The 23,118-nt window shown below is 33.1% G+C and overlaps 1 protein-coding gene across 2 annotated transcripts in view; it reads left to right on the forward strand.

Moving 5' to 3' along the window:
• Positions 1 to 4,229: 4,229 nt before the first annotated feature.
• Positions 4,230 to 23,118, forward strand: part of LOC132733990 (glycerophosphodiester phosphodiesterase domain-containing protein 5-like) — a 35,608-nt gene continuing 16,719 nt past the window's right edge. Inside the window, exons 1-7 of one of the 2 annotated variants that reach the window (XM_060720692.1) lie at positions 4,230 to 4,364; positions 5,989 to 6,207; positions 7,237 to 7,340; positions 7,908 to 8,001; positions 11,502 to 11,660; positions 16,888 to 16,981; positions 21,742 to 21,887. In XM_060720692.1, the coding sequence (XP_060576675.1) occupies positions 6,085 to 6,207; positions 7,237 to 7,340; positions 7,908 to 8,001; positions 11,502 to 11,660; positions 16,888 to 16,981; positions 21,742 to 21,887 (720 nt within the window). In that variant the 5' untranslated portion in view covers positions 4,230 to 4,364; positions 5,989 to 6,084. Of the gene's footprint in view, positions 4,365 to 4,424; positions 4,552 to 5,988; positions 6,208 to 7,236; positions 7,341 to 7,907; positions 8,002 to 11,501; positions 11,661 to 16,887; positions 16,982 to 21,741; positions 21,888 to 23,118 lie in introns of those variants that run through there. The other variant, XM_060720691.1, reaches the window with a different exon arrangement.

Below are 23,118 nucleotides of genomic sequence, written 5' to 3' on the forward strand. Positions count from 1 at the left end.
CTGTGTTTGCTTACCAAAAATTATTTTCCAATTACAGTCATATCCAGGCCACTGCCATTCTATGAAATTCCATATCCCTCAGCTCTGGAAAAAAAACCAAACCAGAAACAATTTTTATACCCATTCTTTGTACACATTTTCTTACAGTTACACAATTTCATACACATTTTTTTGAAACAACTTTTATACATGATTATTCTTTATTAACATTCTTTGACATGTTAAACAGGATTTCTTTCTATTGTTTGCACTTTTTTCAAATCTTACCAGAAACAACTTTTATATATATTCATTATTCACATTTTACACACATTTTTTTTTCAAAACAATTGTTTTTTTAATTTTTTTTTTAATAACACTTAACATGTTAAACAGGATTTCTCCCGTTTACGCTTTTTGAAGCAGTCAACCTGAGGCTGAGAGACCAGATACATTTTAATTCCCTTTTATGATACCTTTTATGATACCCATTTCATACAAATTATTCATACAAATTATTTATACACATTTTTAAACACATTTTTTTCCATATCTATTAAAAAACCTTTGACAACTTTTAATAGGATTTCCACTTTTTCGACTTCTAGAAACAGCCGACTAGAAACAATTTTTATACACATTTTCATACACAGTTTTATACACATTTTTTGAAACTCATTATTTTACATTATTTAAAAAACCTTCTTTGACACATTAAACTAAATATCTATTGTTTGAGACTTTTTCCACACCTTTTTATTTCATTTAATACCCATTATGTCCAACATGGTGAAACATAGCTGACCAGAAACATTTTTATATCCATATTTTATACCAATTTTCATACAATTTTTTTTATACACATTTGTAATTAATATACATCCATGCATTTATATATTTATAAAAAACCTGTTTGACATGCACAAAATACATGTATTAATAATCAGAACGCGAGAGAACTTTTACACGAGTTAGTCAATAAACTAAAAAACAAAGAAAAAGGCCGTGCAGTATGTTATGTCGCGCGACGGGTATACTACATTACACAACACGATAACGAGCGGATATAAAACGGTCAGGTGTCTCAATCATCCACGAAACAATCCTGTTTTACAAATCAAAGAAAAATTAAAAAAAAACAGGAAAATAAACAAAGGGAAAGGTTTTAAATTTAAAAAACAAATTTAAAAAATAAAAATTGTTAAAAAAATCCAAAAAAACCTTTTCCAAGGCCCTTCTTCCAATTTTTTCGCCGTGCGGGCGTTCCCCCCTTAAAATTTGGGCCTGTTCCCGTGCTCAAATAATCCAAAAGTGATCGTAATGTTTTGAGGCCCGGGAAAAAATTTCCCGGAAAGTTTTTGCCCCACTTCGGAAAAAGTTTAAATTCAACTTGACCTTTTTTAAATTTTTGAAAAAAAACAAAAAGATTTAAACCCAAACGTTTTTTTTTGTTAAAATAAATATCTTGGGATGAAACTCAAATCGCAACTTTACGGCCCTTTCCGCCAATCTTCGGATGAGGACTCGGAAATGTATGAATACACAGAACGGATACGGTATTTCGGTCTAACCTACGCTAAGAAACTAAACATGTAAACAAATAGTAATTTACTTTACCTGTGTAATTAATCCCAAAACAATTGCCGTTCTCCAGCATGTAAATCTAAAAACAATCTTTCCGTAACGTTGTAAAATTACATGTATGAAATCCACGATTTTCACGTACATGGACCACCAACTCTCCTTACCAAAAGAGACTAATTATGTTTCCTACTTGAAAACTTTACATAGCCATATCTTTGATAGCTTGCGGATCACATTTGTCTTATGTACTTATGTATTACTGTACATTTAATGGTCATCTTTAAGGAATATTTAGCCTTTTATTTAAATCTCACCATTGTACAATTCATAACATCAATATATTAAAACATATACATTGCACATAGAATTGTAAGAAAGTATTAAGAATTATTTACGGACTATTAAAACATTTTTGCATTAACTCTTTTAAATGAAGGTTCGATATTCCTTGATATTAATCGTGTTACCACTTTATTGCATTACCAGGTTGAAATGATAGTAATTAATGCATTGGTTATAAAAAAGAAAAGACAAATCCTATCACCATCTAGTGGCAATTTGATCCCGGCCGTGAAAAATAGACCTGTCTATGAGCAGACCTGGGATATACGATAACTTATCGTATGTCCCAGAGCAGACAAAGAAAACATTAAAATTAATCAGAAATCATAAATGAAAAAAAAGTGAACGATTTTCATAATACCACTGTCATAAAAATATGGAGACAATTTTTTTTAAACAAGATACATGCACTTTGCAATTATTCCAATATCCCTATAAATAAAAAATAATGGAGAGCATATCAAAGTTAATACACATATAAGATTTGTTTAACCGCGTCATTTCTAAAAACATTAATAATCTGAGGGGTTCTTCTAGAATTAATTAAGTTAACTATATTTCAAAAGGGGTCGTCGCTTCATCTTCATATCTATGAAACTATATATAAATGTAACTATAGCATATTTATAACAACATTTTAAATCTATCTTAAACGCTCTAGAAAATTTTCAGTACATACAAATTGTACCAAAAATACAAATTGTAAAAACATTGCAAAAATATGTCCTTTTAAACCATTTATGATTCAAATGACGTTCGTTTGACATGCGCTGTGCATTTGAAACCGCAGCCACTACCTTAAGAGCTTAAGAGTATATGAATCTTACACCGGCTGCCGGTACAGACCGGAATATCTAGCTCGAGGGTGACTGTTTACGGCGGTAACGAGGCTGTGCCGAGTTACCGCTAAACAGTTACCCGAGAGCTAGATATTCCCGTCTGCACCGACAGCCAATGTTTGAGTCTTTTTCTTGCATATTACATATCACAAAAATTACGAAAACTGATATTTTCATTACGCACTTTTTTCTTATAGTAGCGTATGAACTTACAACTTCATTCATATTAATAATCTAAAACTGTACACAGATCTTTAAAAAAAAACCTCGAGGCATCACGGCTTTAAAAAGGGATTCAGGCTCCAGTTAACAATTTTAACTCTCATATTCATTAAATTTAAGATACGAAAGTTTTTGGATATTATGGAAAAAGTCCATCAAGTCATAATTTCAGGGATAGGTCGAGCGTTTAACTCTTTATTGAGCCATACATCTGCAGAATTGGCCTGGGCTTTTCGGTCTCTGCTATTTCTATACATGTAGATTCTATTGTATCTTTTTTGTACGTTGTTTTTTTTTTTTTTTTTGCTTTTGGAGTAATACGCGTTTGTGCCCTAATATGGACGTCCTTATATTATTAGTTATAAAGATCGTTGATTATTAGTTATAAAGATCGTTGATTATTAGTTATAAAGATCGTTAACCCGAGCCGCCAGGCGAGGGTTATATTGCAAATAGCCGTTTATACGGCCATATAACCTGTCAACAATCTTTACAACGAATTTATAATACAGCACGCATCATTTTTTAGTGAAAAAAAGTAAGATTTCTTCATAAATCGACAGCAGCCGTGTATATAAAATTATATTTAAACGTCACGATTATCCAATGAAAAGCGACGTTACAAACGTGCAGTATTATAAATATTAATTGCTTGATTCACAAGTTAAATATATCTATATGTACTTTTAAAAAGAAGTAAACCCTCATTTATTTTATTTATTTATTTATTTATTTATTTATTTATTTATTTATTTATTTATTTATTTATTTACAGGGCTTCCATTAAGGAAAGTTTGGGAGTCATTTAATCCTTGATTTTGGCTTGTGACTTCAAGAATCTAATACTTTTCCTTCTTTGCCTATATAACGTGACTTCCAATATCAGAGATTTTACAGTGTCTGACTTCCAAATTTTGAAACTTAGTGGAAGCCCTGTATTTATCTATCTATTGAAAAAAAAAACAATAAATGTTGTCATCAAGGTACTTCTGAATTTACTCAAAACAGACGTTTCCATACACGCTAGTACTTAAATTCTGAAAATATCTAATAAAAAATATCTAACTTTTTCTCTCATAATGGAAATAATTTCCCATGTTTCATAGGAGAGGTATATGTAATGTATTATATTGTTGTTGTTTTTTATTATTGTGGAATTAAAGAGAAAAAGGGAGGTGACTTGAATAACCTTCAAATACTGTATCCATAAAACCACGGATTTATATGTAATATAAATCCGTGAAAAAACTAATGAAAGTCTGTCTTACTGCGACTTTTCCGTTTATCACATCTAAAGCTCAGTGCGAAAAAATGTGGTAACGAAACAATATGTGCACGAAACGGATATGATTTTTTTTGGGATGTTGACAAGTCGAATGTTGACATAAATTGCTTCTTGTAAGTATTCTTGACGATCTCTTGTAGGATGCCATCATATAAATATGTGTCTTTATTTTGTGTGCGTATTTTTGTTCTGTCATTTTGCAATAGTTATATTTAGTCATGGATCAATGGATAAGTAGGTGTTACCGTCTAGTAAAGTTTCGGATAAAGAAGAACTGCCTGCAAGTTTAACTTTTAGGCCGTAGGTAGTTTAAAGAAATAATTATTTTTGATAAAATTGAAATGTTTATTATTTTGTTTGCTAATTAGTCATAGTTTAAGTTACTGACAGAAGAGATTACTATTACAACTAATACAAACTGATGACAAATGTAGGTGTGTCATAATTTTTGTTAGTTTCTCATTTAATGGCCACGGCCCAGGCACGATTAATAACATTTGTTTTCTTTTTTGGTCAGTTTGTATCCTGCACTAACATGTTCTTTTCTTTAATTTATTTTATATTAATGTAAAACCACTCATATGTCAAATCTTAGACTCGTACGGAACAAGCAATAATGAGTGGTCCTATATCACAGCAAGATAAGTGCATATATGTATTGTATTGGACAATGTTCAGATATTGAAATTTGTATACTGATTTAACATAACATGAAATGGAGCAGCAATCAGTATTCACTATCCAAACATAAGGTTTACTGTTAAATCTATGTATGAAAAAATGAACTAAATTACATACTGCCGTTAACTTATATCTAAATCGAATACATTATACTAATGTAGACAGTGTAGCTGTCCCTGTAATCTCAATAGTGTTTGACTGTAACTCTCATTTTAATTGATTCTTTATACAGTCATTTGCACTGTACCTCTGCTCTGGCATGTACAGAAGTTATCAGTTCCTCTGCAATTAAGTGAAGGTAACTTGTAGTCAGTATTACTGGTAAACAGTTTGACAGCTTACCCTGTGAGGCTTGATGCAGTGGCTAATCTGTGCTCTGGTTAATTTAATGTGACTCCCTGTCGTGATCTGGAGGGTAAACAACCAACACAACCACCACCTAATGTAGACAGCGTAAAACTTACTATGTTTGAATTACAATGTACATGTACCTTCAGCTGTCTTGAAACAACACTTTCATTGATAGCTTTAACTAATAATGGCACCTGTAAATAATGCTGAGGTCAAAGGGCATTTCAGCTGTAGCTGATTGGAACCCACAACCTCACCTGCAAATAAAGATTTTTTTTTTTTACTTTTACTGCTTCCCTCCTCCACTCAGTGAAGCTTGATAACCACTATTTTTGTTGAAAATTCGGGTCAAGAGTAATTTCTTGGACTCATTTTGATAGCGTCCACTTCAAGGGTCAGTTCTTGCAAGAATTTATTTATGACTAATTCACTAAGTGTATTGGCTAAATGCAGTTATCAATTGTATAATACCGATAGAAATTATGTACTGGATGCTTGTTTTATTTGTGATATCCCAACAAAGGATCAAATCAGTGACCCCTTGGTTATGAGACAAATAACTTTTAACTCTTTGGGTTAAAGATATCAATTTCTTAGGTAAAGTTGATAATTTTATGCATTTATTGATAAAAAGTTTCTTTTTATCTCTTTTAATGCTCCATATGAAGCACAAATTTAAAAATGTTCTCTTTTTGTTTGTTTTAGTGCTCCATATGAAGCGAAAATATAGAGGACACCTATGTTGTACAGAGCCAATAAGATACTAAATTCCTTTTAGTAAAAAGTCAAGAAAGTGTTCCAATGGCTCAACCAAGCAGCACACAGCTACAGTACTATAGACATGACTATGCTAAAGTTTGCATGACAGGACTTCTCGGATGCCGCTGGCACAGGTACAAGCAGTCTACCAATGGTTCCAGGAAGGTGAGTTCCCAGTACTGTCCTTGAACTGAATCAATCAAATCAAACCTGCAACATTTGCAATTTTGCCATTTTGAACTTTCTTTAAATTAGGGATTCTATGTTTCTCTATTTTGTGATTATGTTGCTTTGCAATTTTTTTTAAGAAACTGAAATTGTTATAAATTAGAACTATTCTAATAACAACTTAACTTGAATCTTGGACAAAATATAACAGGACAAGCTAGATAAGTGGTCTTATCTTCGCGTCAAATTTACCGCAGCCCGATTGACCAATTAGTGTTGTGTGTCAATCACATATAAATAGTGTTATAAAAATCATTACAATGATAAATTTTTCATAAAATGTTAAGAATTAAGACACTTTGAATACAAAAGGGCTGTTAAAATTTAAACACCAGTTGTCCTATATATTTCCCTTATTTCACAGTTTAACTAAGGAGAAAAATATACCCTTTGAAAACGATTGACAAGACAAAATGGCGATAAGTGTGCCTGATTTGTTGAAAACATAACATTATGCTAATTTTCAATTGTTTAACCCATTATATTATGTCCCAATTCAGTGTTTTTTTTTCTTTATATAACTACTACCTTAAAACGGCACTGTTCACAATAGTAAATAGACATTAAAATTCCCAATTTCCAATGTTTAAATTCCCAAAATGGCTGTTAAAAATTTTCACAAGGCCAAGTTATTTCTCTGAAATCATTTAAATCCAACATATTCATTCAAATCATCACTCAATAGTTCTACCTGGACAGTGGCAGCTGTTACCTATCTTTATTCATGATGACTTATCTTATTTGTAGCTGAAAAAATGCATTAAAAAAATTCCCAATTTAAGTAAAAATAACGCATTTTTTCCCAATCAGTCTGGTATCGGCACCATTCCCAAAGAAGAAAAAAAACGCTGCAACTTGAATACATTATGTAACATAGGTGTTGTTAAGGACAATTTTATTGTGTTTTAGACAGAAGTGGCAAGATAATAAATAATGATATTTGCAATGATCTTTTAACACTTTCAGAGAGATGTGGCATATTTTGTATTCTGTTTACTGGTGTCCATGTATGTGATATTCTGGTTCTATTATTTGTTGATAGCTGATAATGATAAACAGAGTATGAATGTGTAAGTGTGATCTTTTTTATCAACACGAGTCAGTGTAATCTTTATTTATCAGTATGAATCTGTAAGCAGGATCTTTTTTATCAGTATTAATCAATGTGATCTTTTTTATCGGTATTGAGTTATTACCCTTTATTAATTTTCATACTTTATTTTTGTCCAGGCCATTTCTCATAAATTATAAAAGCTATAGACTTGAAACTTCATAGGATGATAGATCTTATTGATAAGAAGTGCAGTGCACAGAAACTGCTGCTCTGCATTTCTTGTTTTTTGAGTCATTGCCCTTTGTTAATTTTTATATTTCATTTTTGTCCTGGCCATTTCTCCTAAACTATATTGTTCACAAGGCGACACATCCGACTCGCGGAGTTCTAGTTTATCAATATGTGTCATTAAGTGTGATGTTATTTTATAAGTATAAGTTTGAAAATTTATGAAGAAAAAAGAATACTTACAGCAGTGTTTCTCTCCGAAACAAGTTGACAGTGTTACAGCAAGTGAATCATGTATATAAAAAACAACAACATAAGGTATCTAAATCCTGTATATGTTTATACTATATTTCAGATTTATGTATGAAAGAACACAAAGTAGATTTGATTGGTTCCTCCTAGCTCTTGTGATATTTTCTGTGTTGTTTTCATATGTTGTTTTACTGTTGGTAAGTACATGTAGTTTTACTGTTGGTTAAGTAGTCTTACAAAATTATATCAAAGCAGAATGAAGCTGACTTTATTTGTCCTTTTTTAGCTCACCTGTCACAAAGTGACAGGGTGAGCTTTTGTGATCGCTTTTCGTCCGGCGTCCGTCCGTCCGTCGTCCGTCCGTCGTCCGTCCGTCCGTCCGTCCGTCTGTAAACTTTTGCTTTAAATGACATCTCCTCATAAACCACTGAGCCAATTTCATCCAAACTTCACAGGAATGTTCCTTTGGTGGTCACCTTTAAAAATTGTTCAAAGAATTTAATTCCATGCAGAACTCTGGTTGCCATGGCAACCGAAAGAAAAATCTTTAAATATCTTCTTTTAAACAACCCTAAGAGCTAGAGCTTAGATATTTGGCATGAAACATCTTCTAGTGAGGTGTCTACCAAGTTTTGTTCAAATAAAAGCCCTGGGGTCAAAATTGGCCCCGCCCAGGGGGTCATTGATTTTCCCTATATGCATATAGTAAAAAACTTAAAAAAGTCTTCTTTTAAAGAACCCAAAGAGCTAGAGCTAAGATATTTGGCATGAAACATCTTCTAGTGAGTGTCTACCAAGTTTGTTCAAATAAAAGCCCTTGGGTCAAAATTGACCCCGCCCCGGGGGGTCATTGATTTTCCCTATATGCATATAGTAAAAAGTTTAAAAATCTTCTTTTAAAGAACCCAAAGAGCTAGAGCTAAGGTATTTAGCATGAAACATCTTCTAATGAGTGTCTACCAAGTTTGTTCAAATAAAAGCCCTGGGGTCAAAATTGGCCCCGCCCCAGGGGGTCATTGATTTTCCCTATATGCATATAGTAAAAACTTAAAAAATCTTCATTTAAAGAACTCAAAGAGCTAGAGCTAAGATATTTAGCATGAAACATGTTCTAATGGGTGTCTACCAAGTATGTTCACATAAAAGCCCTGGGGTCAAAACTGGCCACGCCCAGGGGGGGGGGTCATTGATTTTCCTTATATGTGTATAGCAAAAACTTAAAAATCTTCTTTGAAAAAACCCAAATAGCTAGAGTTTAGATAATAAGCATGAAACATCTTTTAGTAAATATCTACAGAGTTTGTTCAAATAAAAGCCCGGGGGTCAAAACTGGCCCTGCCCCAGGGGTGTCATTGTTTTTAACTATATGTGTATAGTAAAAACTTTAAAAATCTTCTTTTAAAAAACCCAATGAGCTAGAACTTAGATGGGGGGGGGGGGGGGGGTGCCTATATACAGGTGAGCGACCTCAGGGCCATCATGGCCCTCTTGTTTTAACTACAGTGTCCGAAAACATTTGATTATACAAAATAGTGGCGTTTGTGGCTGAGTGAATAGTCTTTCACTTCAAACCGATTGCCCCTTACAGCTGTGGGTTCAAATCACAGAGGGGCACCCGAGGTCCTCCATCAGTAAAGCTGGTAAAACACCATATGACTTTGATTGTTGGTGCAAAGTAAAAATCTTTCAATAAACACAAAGGAATTTGAACAACCATGTATCTTTTTAGTTGTTGTTTTTTTATGCCCCCGGGCATATAGTAATTGAACCGTCCGTCCGTCCGTCTGTCTGTACGAGGTTAACCTAGAACAGCAAGTTGGAAATATCTTAAGTTCTATCTATACTAATGGCTTTATAATTTCCACACTTACTTATCAATACAAAGTACATGATATTGCCAAGTTATATAACTGTGTTATCCATATTTCCCAGTTATTTCCCTTTTTTCACTTTGAAAATAGGACCTTGTCTGGTTGACCTATTTCGGCAAGTTGGATTTATCTTAAATTTCTCCTAATTGCTTAATTTCTTTAATGATATCTTTCATATTTAGTAGGTGGATACCTTTGATGGTTAAGGTCGTTGACTTCAAACCACTTGCCCCTCACCGCTGTGGGTTCGAATCCCGATAGGGACTTTGGATTCTTTCATGTGAGGAAGCTATCCAGCTAGCTTACGGAACGTCGGTGGTTCTACTCAGGTGCCCGTTCGTGCCTGAAATAATGCACGGAAGGGCACCTAAGGTCTTCCTCCACCAGTAAAGCTGGAATGTCGAGATATGACCTATACTGTGTCGATGTGACGTAAAACCCAAAAACAAACAAACAAAACCTTTGATGGTCCTCTAATTTTTTGTGGAGTAAGCGGTCTCTACGGTCAAGGTCACTGGTTTAAAAAATAAATATAAACCTTTTTGCTCATACAGCCTTTATTTTTTAGTTGATGTCTTAGTTTAATACAAACATGCCAAGGGAGGTCCTTCTTCTTTAGGATTTGTAAGGGGTCATTTGGGTCAAGGTCAATGTTACCAATGTCAAGGTTACCAATGATAAAAATGGATTTTTACATTTTTACAGGTGTATTGACCTTATTTTATAAACAGATGTTATTTATAATTGATAAAAACATAAACTTTGATGGAGTTAGTGGTCAGTTGGGTCAAGGTCACCAGTGCTAAAAATAGATTTTTACACATTTGCTCATACAGCCTTTATTAAGTGACAGATATATTTTATATTTGGTAGGAAGATAACTTGCATGGCATTCATCCTTTTGATTGGGGTAGGGATCAGTGGGTCAAGGTCACTTGTGCTAAAAATAGATTTTTACACTTTTGCCCATACAGCCTTTATATATTGACAGATGCATTTCATATTTGGTAGGAAAATAACTTGCATGGTATTCTTCCTTTGGATGGAGTAAATGGTCAGTTGGGTCAAGGTCACCAGTGCTAAAAATAGATTTTTACACTTTTGCCCATACAGCCTTTATTTATTGACAGATGTATTTCCTATTTGGTAGGAAGATAACTTACATGGTATTCTTCTTTTGAATAGAGTTAGGGGTCAGTTTGGTCAAGGTTTACCAGTGCTCAAAATTGATTTTTACACTTTTGCCCATACAGCCTTTAATTAATGACAGATGTAATATTTTTCAACTTCACAAGTCAGAGCAATGACTTGGCAACTTATATTTTTCACAATTACAAAATGCCATGACTTTGTCAAGCTATATAACTTGTGTTTACAATTTTTTGGCAATTTTTCTGTCCATAACTGAGTGAATGGGTAGACATTTTTTGAAATATTGCTACTGACAAGAATCTGAGGGGGGGGGGGGCATTTGTGTTTACAAACTTACAAACACGTTCTTGTTTTTTTTTTTTGTTGTTTTTTTTTGTACCAGAATAAGTTAAAGCTAACGTCATACATACCATCACCTTAGTGCAATAACTAATTAACTCCAATTCAATTAGAAGAACTTATTCCATTACTGCACTATGGTCACTACATGTATATTAAGTTTCTGTCCAGCTATTTGCTGGTGACATTCTGTATAAATGTTCTTGGATTTGATCAGTCCAAGATAAAAGATACATTACTTTAGATGACTTTACTAATACTATATGTTCATGTTAGAACTTAGAAACACATATTTGATTGTTTGATATTTTAATTACTTGTTGTTTTTTTTCCAGTTGCTCAGTCTGTGCCATATAATACAAGGGCATCAACTTTACACACACCCTGTACACCTGGCTATAATGCTAGTGTTATTATTAGCATGTATAGCAATAACTATTGTCCTGCAGGAAATGTGGGTAGAGGAATGGTCTGTGATAGCTTTATCCTTTCAGGTATTTATCTCCTGCATTTATATTCCAAGTATTCATTATAAAAGTCCAATAAAACAAATTTATCGTTCCTAAAGTGTATATTTAAAGGACAATAGAAATATTAGAATTTTTAGGCTTGGTGGTCCTTTAAACCAATATTCAAGTTAAAAGCTTTAAAAACTCAAATAGATTTATACCAGTAAATATTTTGTCTGGGTCAAGTTACTTATACTATGATATATTAAGTATATCTGGTTGTTTTGACTCGATATAGATTATATCTAGGGATTTTTTCCAGGATTTTGGAAACATGACCCATACCTATGGAATTGGGAATTTCAGCGATATTTTGTGAAAAATTGGGAAAAAATGCATAACTGAAATTTTGCAGTGATTAAATGAATGCAAACAATCACTGTTTTAGGATGGTATCTTCAAACATTTAAGCACTATTACAGAGAAGGAGCCCTTATTTTCAAAGATTTTAGAACTCTTTATTCAATATTTTTATTTTGTAACTTTCAAATTGGAATATTTTCCTGTGGATTGGGAAAATAATATACTATTTTCAATTGGGAATATGACCCAACGACGGATATAAAATAAGCAAAAAAAGAATCCCTGATACCAGACTAGGACAGTGAGATTTTGCAATCTTTATACCTGAATATAAATTATTGAAAATTTTCCTCATCAAAATCAGATAAACATTATATATAATAGAAATGATATTTATTTATTACATTCACAATATTTGTGAAAATTGAATTAAAGTTATCATTGTGTGTAATAACAATGGAATATCATTGTACATTCTACTGGGAACTTGATTATGTAAGTTTGTATTCAGAATTCTATTAAAGTTCCATCATGCAAATATATGATGGGGGTTAATTCAAGCTCTTGATATGTCTTGTGGCTTTGTTTATATAACTGGGTAAAGTGTGTCTGCTGGGACATATTTCAGTGAAGAATGGCTGTAAACTTAGGCATTTTGCTTCACAACAAAAGTATACTCAGTTACCATTCACATTTTAAGGTTGTTGACAAAAATGCTAAAATCTGTTGAAAAACAGTTAATAATTGTTACCAAGCAACTGTATTTATCAATGCTCCCGGTGTGGTAAGTAAACAATTTTTTTTTCAAAATAAGTGTAAGGAACAACACTGTCCGTTGGTATTTCCAAGTCAGCTTCGGAAGAGACTATTTATTTATAAGACTGTTTTTGGTGAAGTGTAAATGACCTCCAGTGTAAATACCATATCTTTATTTGTCTACGACAACTCAGTTTTTATTTTTTCTTTTCCCCCGCTGTGGACTTACACTTGTTGAATGTTACTGAATAAAATAGTAAACAATTGTAAACACATACATCATACATGTAATTCAACTGCCTGGCTATAATGATATTTAACAAGACTCAGTTCATGTATTTAATATATATATAAATCTTTTAAACAATATTTTCTATAATCTTAGGCCTAGGACTTAATTTTTTTAGCCATGTTTTGTGCATTGACTGAATAGCGCGATCAGTGCAGACCATAATCAGACAGCATGGAGGTGTTGGCTAATCTTGGTCCGTACTGGTTGTATGGGTTGCATGAATCTGTTGCAGATTAAGGGTTAATTAAGGACCCTTTATTATTGGCTATAATTTTGTCTAATACTTGAAATTATATTCTTAATAAATTACCCTAAAGGGACTCAGCTGAGGTTAAGAAGCCAAAAAAACATAAAGTTTGAAATTTTTAACCAGGTCAAGTGAAGCATTTAAAATGGAAAAATCTGCAAAGGATTATGAAGGAATATACTCAGAATTTAGAATTGATAACTAGTGTAATACTTGGCTCAGTTTCGATGAAAACCTTTGCATTGCTTTTCATTTTTTGCTCATTTTTCACAACTATATAATAACCTGGAAAAACTTGAGTTGATGGAATGATCTAAAAGTTTGCAAACAAGTTATTTGTTCAGATGTACATCAAATGGTACACAAAATTTGGGAAAATACCTCCAGTCCCGTCATGTCAAAAAACCTCAGTGAAGTCCCTTTAAATTTTTACTGAACGTTTTAGATTTAAAGCTGAACAACTCTTCTATAAAAATTAATCAGCACTAGGTGTTAAAAGAAATCTCAAACATTTGCCTGCATGTGTTTTATTTACATTGCCACTTTATTTTTAGAAATCTCACACATGAATGAAGGACAGTTACTCGTATTGTCAGTCATTCAAATTTAACGTAGTAAGATGTACATGTATGTTTTACAATACAAGAAGCAGGCTATTATTTTGTAACAAAATGGTAAAATAAAAGGAATTAAGTATGAAAAACACCCATATGTTGTAAAGATTTTTATTTTACCTATATACATAATGTACATGTACGCAGTAAATGACTTATCGGGCTGTTAATTTGAAACTGTCAGCATGTATTGTTGTTTGTTATACTGGTGGGATAGGCAGCTTATTATCACTGTTTACATGTACATCCATCCTCAGTTTTGAAAATATCCATTCTTATAAGTTTTCTAAATAAAATGAAAATGAAGCTTCCATTCACTTTTTGAACATTTTTTGATGATGATATTCCCTCTATTAAATGTAAACTGATTTATTCACTGTTTTAGATGTTAAGAATTCAATTTAAACTAATTTTTCACTATGTCAGGTGTTTGGAATTCAATTTAAACTAATTTTTCACTATTTCAGATGTTTGGTATTCAATTTAAACTGATTTCATCACTATTTTAGGTCTTAGGAATTCAATTTAAATTGATTTGTTCACTATTTCAAATATTTTTAATCCGATTTAAACTGAATCGTTTACTAATACAGGTGTTTGGACTTTCATTTAAACTGATTTGTCAGCTATTTCAGATGTTTGGAATTCATGATTAGTTCCCTATTTCTGGTGTGTGAAATTCAGTTGAAACTGATTTGTTCACTATTTCAAGTGTTTGGACTTCAGTTCAAAGTGATTTGTTCACTATTTCAGATGTTTTATTTTCAGTTTAAACTGATTTGTTGACTATTTCAGATGTTTGATATTCATTTTTAACTGATTTGTTCACTATTTCAGATGTTTTTTATTCATTTTTAACTGATTTGTTCACTATTTCAGATGTTTTATATTCATTTTTAGCTCACCTGAGCATATGCTCAGGGTGAGCTATTAGGATCACTCTTCGTCCGTCGTACGTTGTCCGTTCACACTTTTCAAACGACATCTCCTCTGAAACCATAAGGCAGATCATAATGAAACTTCACAGGGATGTTCGATGTGTGAAGCCTTAACAAAGTTGTTCAAAGAATTCCATTCCATGCAGAACTCTGGTTGCCATGGCAACCAAAATAAAAAACTTTAAACATCTTCTTCTAGAAAACCCAAAGAGCTAGAGCTTAGGTATTTGGTATGAAACATCTTCTAGTGAGTGTCTACCAAGATTGTTCAAATAAAAGCCCTGGGGTCAAAATTGGCCCCGCCCCAGCGGGTCATTGATTTTCCTTATATGCATTTAGTAAAAACTTAAAAAAATCTTCTTTTAAAGAACCCAAAGAGCTAGACCTAAGATATTAAGCATGAAACATCTTCTAATGAGTGTCTACCAAGATTATTCAAATAAAAGCCCTGGTGTCAAAATTGGCCCCGCCCCAGGGGGTCATTGATTTTCCTTATATGCATTTAGTAAAAACTTAAAAAAATCTTCTTCTTAAAAACCCAAAGAGCTAGAGCTTAGATATTTGGCATTAAACATGTTCTAATGGATGTCTACCAAGTTTGTTCAAATAAAAGCCCTGGGGTCAAAATTGGCCCCGCCCCAGGGGGTCATTGATTTTCCCTATATGCATATAGTAAAAACTTAAAAAAATCTTCTTTTAAAGAACCCAAAGAGCTAGACCTAAGATATTAAGCATGAAACATCTTCTAATAAGTGTCTACCAAGATTGTACAAATAAAAGCCCTGGGGTCAAAATTGGCCCCGCCCCAGGGGGTCATTGATTTTCCCTATATGCATATAGTAAAAACTTAAAAAAATCTTCTTCTAAAAAACCCAAAGAGCTAGAGCCAAGATATTAAGCATGAAACATCTTCTTATCAGTGTCTACCAAGTTTGTTCAAATAAAAGCCCTGGGGTCAAAATTGGCCCTGCCCCAGGGGGTCATTGATTTTCCCTATATGCATATAGTAAAAAACTTAAAAAAATCTTCTCTTAAAGAACCCAAAGAGCTAGAGCCAAGATATTAAGCATGAAACATCTTCTTATCAGTGTCTACCAAGTTTGTTCAAATAAAAGCCCTGGGGTCAAAATTGGCCCTGCCCCAGGGGGTCATTGATTTTCCCTATATGCATATAGTAAAAACTTAAAAAAATCTTCTCTTAAAGAACCCAAAGAGCTAGAGCCAAGATATTAAGCATGAAACATCTTCTTATCAGTGTCTACCAAGTTTGTTCAAATAAAAGCCCTGGGGTCAAAATTGGCCCTGCCCCAGGGGGTCATTGATTTTCCCTATATGCATATTGTAAAAACTTTAAAAAAATTCTTTTAAAGAACCCAAAGAGCTAGAGCTAAGATATTTAGCATGAAACATGTTCTAATGGGTGTCTACCAAATTTGTTCAAATAAAAGCCCTGGGGTCAAAATTGGCCCTGTCCCAGGGGTCATTGATTTTCCCTATATACATAGAGTAAAAAGTTAAAATTCTTCTATTAAAGAACCAAAAGAGCTAGAGCTAAGATATTTAGCATGAAACATGTTCTAATGGATGTTTACCAAGTTTGTTCAAATAAAAGCCCTTGGGTCAAAATTGGCCCTGCCAGGGAGAGGGGGGGGGGGCAAAAGTCATTGTTATTCATTATTTGTGTATAGTAAAAACTTAACATCATGAAATATCTTCTAATGGGTGTCTTCCAAGTTTGTTCAAATAAAAGCCCTTTGGTTTAAACTGGCCGGGCCCTGGGGGCCTATGTTCAGGTGAGCGACCCCAGGGCCATCATGGCCCTCTTGTTAACTGATTTGTTCACTATTTCAGATGTTTTATATTCATTTTTATCTGATTTGTTCACTATTTCAGATGTTTGATATTCAGTTTAAACTGATTTGTTGACTATTTCAGATGTTTTATTTTCAGTTTAAACTGATTTGTTCACTATTTCAGATGTTTGATATTCAGTTTAAACTGATTTGTTCACTATTTCAAGTGTTTGGAATTCAATTTAAACTTGTTCTGTTCACTATTTCAGGTGTTTGGTCCATTTTTACATCTTGGTGCTGTTGGTTTCATGACTCTTCTTTCTTGGGTGATCACCAGTAAATGGTTTAAACTTATAAAAATTGGTAGGTTGTCTAGAAAAATTTTAAAATGTTATATATGTTTCATAAGCTTAGTGAATCATTTTTTTTCTTTATTCTAAAGCCTCAATACAAAGTCTTTGTAGTATTCATCAAATGATTTTAATCATTTTGTACTTTGGGGGGGAGAAATTTTATTGAATTGAATGACTCGTTTTCTGGTTCGGGGCATTTAAGTGGGGTTTTTACTATTTTGATTATTAACCAGGTTTTCCGAAGGAAAAAACTGGTTATTAGATTGAGGTATGTCGGCGGGCGGACGGGCGGGCGTAAACAATTTCTTCTGTGCACAACTCCTTCTACATTTCTCAACGAATTTTGACCACACTTTCACAGAAGCTTTGTCGGGGTTTTGCGATTGGATAATATTTGACCTAATTATGGCCCTTTGTTTTTTTTCCTTATATAGAATATATAGTGAACAATTTCTTCTGTGCGCAACATCTCCTACATGTCTCAACGGATTTTAAAAAAATATTCACAGAAACTTTGTCATCAAGTGCCCTAGGGCATATTGTCGGGGTTTTGCGATTGCATAATATTTGACCTAATTATGGCCCTTTTTTTTTTCCTTATAAAGAATATATAGTGAACAATTTTTTCTGTGCGCAACTTCTCCTACATTTCTCAACGGATTTGTACCAAACTTTTACAGAAGCTTTGTCATCAAGTACCCTGGGGCATAATGTCGGGGTTTTGCGATTGGATAATATTTGACCTAATTATTGCCCCTTGTTTTTTATACCCCCAAAAACGAAGTTTGGGGGGGTATATAGGAGTCACCCGGTGGTCGGTCGGTTGGTCGGTCAAGCGGTCCGTTGCATTTTCCTTGTCCGGAGCATAACTTGAAGACTAATGGTTGGAATTCAATATAACTTCATACAATGGTCAAGCACATTGAGAGGAAGTGCAGTGCACAAGAACCATAACTCCATCTTGACTAATTACAGAGTTATTGCCCTTTGTTACTTTTCCTTGTCCGGAGCATAACTTGAAAACTATTGTTTGGAATTCAATACAACTTCATACAGTTGTCAAGGACATTAAAAGGAAGTGCATTGCACAAGAACCATAACTTGAAAACTACTGGTTGAAACTCGAAACAACTTCATACAATTGTCAAGCACAATAAGGGGAAGTGCAGTGCACAAGAACCATAACTCTATCTAAAGTAATTACAGAGTTATTACCCTTTGTTATTTTTCCATTGCTTTCTTTTGTCCGGACTATAACTTGAAGACTAATATTTGGAATTCAATATAACTTCATACAATGGTCAAACACATTGAGAGGAAGTGCAGTGCATTAGAACCATAACTCCATTTTGACTAATTACAGAGTTACTGCCCTTTGTTACATTTCCTTGTCCAGAGCATAACTTGATAACTACTGGTTGGAATTCAAAACAACTTCATACAATGGCCAAGCACAATAAGGGGAAGTGCCATGCACAAGAACCATAATTCCATTTTGACTAATTACAGAGTTATTGCCCTTTGTTACTTTTCCTTGTCCGGGCATAACTTGAAAACTACTGGTTGAAACTTGAAAACTACTGGTTGAAACTCGAAAAAACTTCATACAATTGTCAAGCACAATAAGGGGAAGTGCAGTGCACAAGAACCATAACTCTATCTAAAGTAATTACAGAGTTATTGCCCTTTGATATTTTTCAATTGCTTTCTTTTGTCCGGACTATAACTTGAAGACTAAAAGTTGGAATTCAATATAACTTCATACTGTAACGTACTTTTGCCGCAGTGTCAGGATAGCTGTTTCAAAAATACGCCACAAGTTCTACTGTATAAACATATATGCTAACCTAGCATCAGTTATATACAGCACCCGGTTTCAATGTTATATAAGTAGACTCTTTTCTTTAGGATTTCCGGAATAAATAATACAACGCTTTCATCAAGTTTCAATTCTTTGGTTTAATAGTGTATACATAGTTTTGTATACATAAACTGCATATATATTCTAACATTTAATATATCTTATCATCAATATACAGAAATAAGGTTCGGCATCATTTCATAAGGCGCTATGTTAAGTGATTTTATGATTTCCTAAAATATAAGTCAACAACGCTTTTATCAAGTTTGGATTCTTTGGTCTAATATCCGTTTAATTTAGGATTAAAAGTTATAACATGAAGTACGTCAGCTCTCATTCAGGAAAAGTTGCTTAATAAAAGTTTAATACATATTCCAATGTGATTTAGTAGTCTTTCCTAAATAGAAACTTACTAAAATTTAGTTTTGATGTTTTCTGCTCAGTTTTGAATTATCGCGCCTAAGCAACTTTAGTGGGCGTTGTTGTTCCAAAATGAGGACTGTCGCTCTATTTATAACCTTTGAGCCGTTTAGGAATTCAGGATAGGATTCCCGACCAATCAGATTGCACTTAGGATTTATCTAAGCCAATCAGAATCGGTTAGGAATTCCCATCCTAAAATGTAAAGATCTCAACAGATCATAATTACAAAATACAAAGTAAACATTTAAAATTGTAAGTAATCATTATGTTGAGAAATAACACTTGCGCTAATTAAATACATCTCAATTAAATACTTATGGTAATTTAGCAGGATTATTACAATTTAAAGAGAATTAGGGTGATTCCACAACCCAACTTTACTACGCAAATGACCGAACAAATAGTGCGGTCTTGTTTTACAAAAATAAATTTTTACAGTAAATCTCTTGAACAATTGAGAGGCAAACATTATAATCACATAATTCAAAATACATGTTACACAATAAAGTCAAATATGCTTCATTTCTAAACAAACTACAGATATCGGTACTCGTGTACCTAAAACAAAGATGGCAGCCTCCATGAACATTTTGGGAAACTTTTAGGAATTATTATTGTGACAAAAATAAATTGATTGGAGCACGCTTCATGAACAATTACTGATTATAACATCAAAACATAATGGATACTACAAAAATGTGGAATAACAGACATGTTAATCCAGGAATAAAGAAATAATCGTGCTTCCTAAAATGTCAACAATCTAACATGAAATTCGGAGAAAGGTAACATTCAATTTTAGGAACGTTTACACATAGTAAACTATTAGAATGCTGAAAACAATATAATTACTAGTAATTACTTTACTGTCCTTATTTAAATAGGAATATTGCGTATACATTACTTATATGCTAAAAATGACAAAAAGTAATTATTTAATAAATAAAAAATGATTCTAAAAATAGAATAATTCAGTAACAATAACAAGCTTTACATGCCTTACAATACAATGGTCAAGCACATTGAGAGGAAGTGCAGTACACAAGAACCATAACTCCATCTTGACTAATTACAGAGTTAATGCCCTTTGTTACTTTTCCTTGTCCAGAGCATAACTTGAAAACTATTGTTTGGAATTCAATACAACTTCATACAGTTGTCAAGGACATTAAAAGGAAGTGCATTGCACAAGAACCATAACTCCATTTTGACAAAATACAGAGTTACTGCCCTTTGATACTTTTCCTTGTCTGGAGCATAACTTAAAATGTACTGGTTGGAATTCAAAACAACTTCATACAATGGTCAAGCACAATAAGAGGAAGTGCAGTGCACAAGAACTATAACTCCATCTTCAGTATTTATAGAGTTATTGCCCTTTGTTCCTTTTCCTTGTCTTTCTTGACTTATTACAGAGTAATTCAATAAAACTTCATCAATGACCACATTGAAAGGAAATGCAACATACAAGAACCACAACTATCTTTAATTGCCCACAACCATAACTCTATATTTCAATTCTTTTACAAGGTATTCTGTTACTAGTAACATCCTCATTTCCGAAGCAGTCTTTCGGGGGTATTAATCACATTTAGTGATAGTTCTAGTTTTTCTTGTATAGAATATATAGTGAACAATTTCTTCTGTGCGCAACTCCTCCTACATTTCTCAATGGATTTTGACCAAACTTTCTCAGAAGCTTTGTTATCAAGTGCCCTGGCACATATTGTCGGGGTTTTGTGATTTGATAATATTTGACCTATTTATGGCCCTCTTTTTTTTTCCTTCTATAGAATATATAGTGAACAATTTCTACTGTGCGCAACTTCTCCTACATTTCTCAACGGATTTTGACCAAACTTTCACAGAAGCTTTGTTATCAAGTGCCCTGGCACATATTGTCAGGGTTTTGTGATTGGATAATATTTGACCTAATTATGGCCCTTTGTTTTTTTTCCTTATACAGAATTATCAATATATAGTGAACAAATTCTTCTGTGCTAAACTTGTCCTACATTTCTCAATGGATTTTGTTCAAACTTTCACAGAAGCTTTGTCATCAAGTACCCTGGCACATATTGTCGGGGTTTTGTGATTGGATAATTTTTGACCTAATTATGGCCCTTTGCTTTTTTGCCTTATACAGAATATTTAGTGAACACTTTTTCTGTGTCAATTCCTCCTACATTATTCATGTTTTACATTGCACATAGTTACATTGTTTGTTGCTTGTATTTGTATTTCAAATATAACATATTTATCTACAATGGTGATAATTGAAAACCTGGTTTCGTGGCATTGCCATGTTTCTTGTTATGTTTGGACCTATAATGTATCAGTTGTTATGTTTCCTTAAAGTCCCTCATTAACCATTTGTATAGATGGGCAGAGGATACAAGTGAATGTTATTTTAACCAATGAGAATGAAAAAACAACAAAAACAAACTTTATTATTACAAACTATACTATACTTTTTTTGTTTTCAGAACACAAGTTAGCAAGTATGTGTTTCTTCTGTGTATTTATGCTGGCCCTGTATTTATGTCCACTATTTATAAACTCCCCATGTGTGATATTGGAAAAGAATCTCCCCGACAAACCGAAAATATTTGCGCACAGAGGTGCTTCCATGGTAAGAATTATTTAGAGGTCACTTTTCTTTGTTTATCTGTGTACAACCTCATAATGATCTCATTAACATCTGAAAACACTTGCTTATAACTTCACACACATATACCTGCGAATCTCAATACACTGAGGAGTTTATTGAATATGAAAAATGCCAACGTCGATTCCATATTGTCTGTGTTCAGAATGAAATGATCGACGGTGTTCCATTTGAATGCAAATTTTGCTGGAAAAAAAATGATATTGAAATGTAATGAAATATAACCTAATTAAAAAGACTTTTTGCTAAACAGTTTCATCTTAAATGCTTTATTAAAAAGTAAAAAATAATTTGTGAACATTACTACACTTTTAAGTCAATCAAACATAAGATATTTTTAAAAAATAAAGAATGTTTGGAAATACACTACATAAGTGTTTGGTAGACCTGCCCTGTTCTATCAAGCATTTTGACAGAATTATGCCCCTTTTTCAACTTAGAATTCACGTTAAAGTTTTTGTAATAGTTCAAATATTTTCAATGTCCATTGACATATGGCTTTGAAACTTTACACACTTGTTCACCATCATGACCCCAACCTGGAAACAGGAGGAGGTAACTCTATCAAGCATTTTGACAGAATTATGCCCCTTTTTTTACTTAGAATTTACGTTAAAGTTTTTGTAATAGTTCAAATATTTTCAAAGTCCATTGACATATGGCTTTGAAACTTTGCACACTTGTTCACCATCATGACCCCAACCTGTAAACAGGAGGAGGTAACTCTATCAAGCATTTTGACAGAATTATGCCCCTTTTTCGACCTAGAATTTACGTTAAAGTTTTTGTAATAGTTCAAATATTTTCAAAGTCCATTGACATATGGCTTTGAAACTTTGCACACTTGTTCACCATCATGACCCCAACCTGTAAACAGGAGGAGGTAACTCTATCAAGCATTTTTTTTACTATCAAGCACTAAGAATAGTCGAGCGTTGCTGTCCTACCGACAGCTCTTGTTTCCTCAAGTGTTCGGAAATACCCAACCCAATCTACTAAGATTTTAAGAAAAGTAAAAATATTCACATATCAAGAAGTAATTTACATGTTATGCTCAATTAATGTCATATTTTGGAGTTTTTGACACCATATTTCTCTTGCATTACTAACACAGTAAGAGCTATTTTTGCATAATTTTACTTTTGTTTGGTAATTTACGTGGATTGAACGTGCTGTTTGAATATGTAAATAAATA

Source organism: Ruditapes philippinarum, unplaced genomic scaffold, assembly GCF_026571515.1.
Source record: "Ruditapes philippinarum isolate M1 unplaced genomic scaffold, ASM2657151v2 ctg979_1_1_1_1, whole genome shotgun sequence".
NCBI classification, from domain to species: Eukaryota; Metazoa; Mollusca; class Bivalvia; order Venerida; family Veneridae; genus Ruditapes; species Ruditapes philippinarum.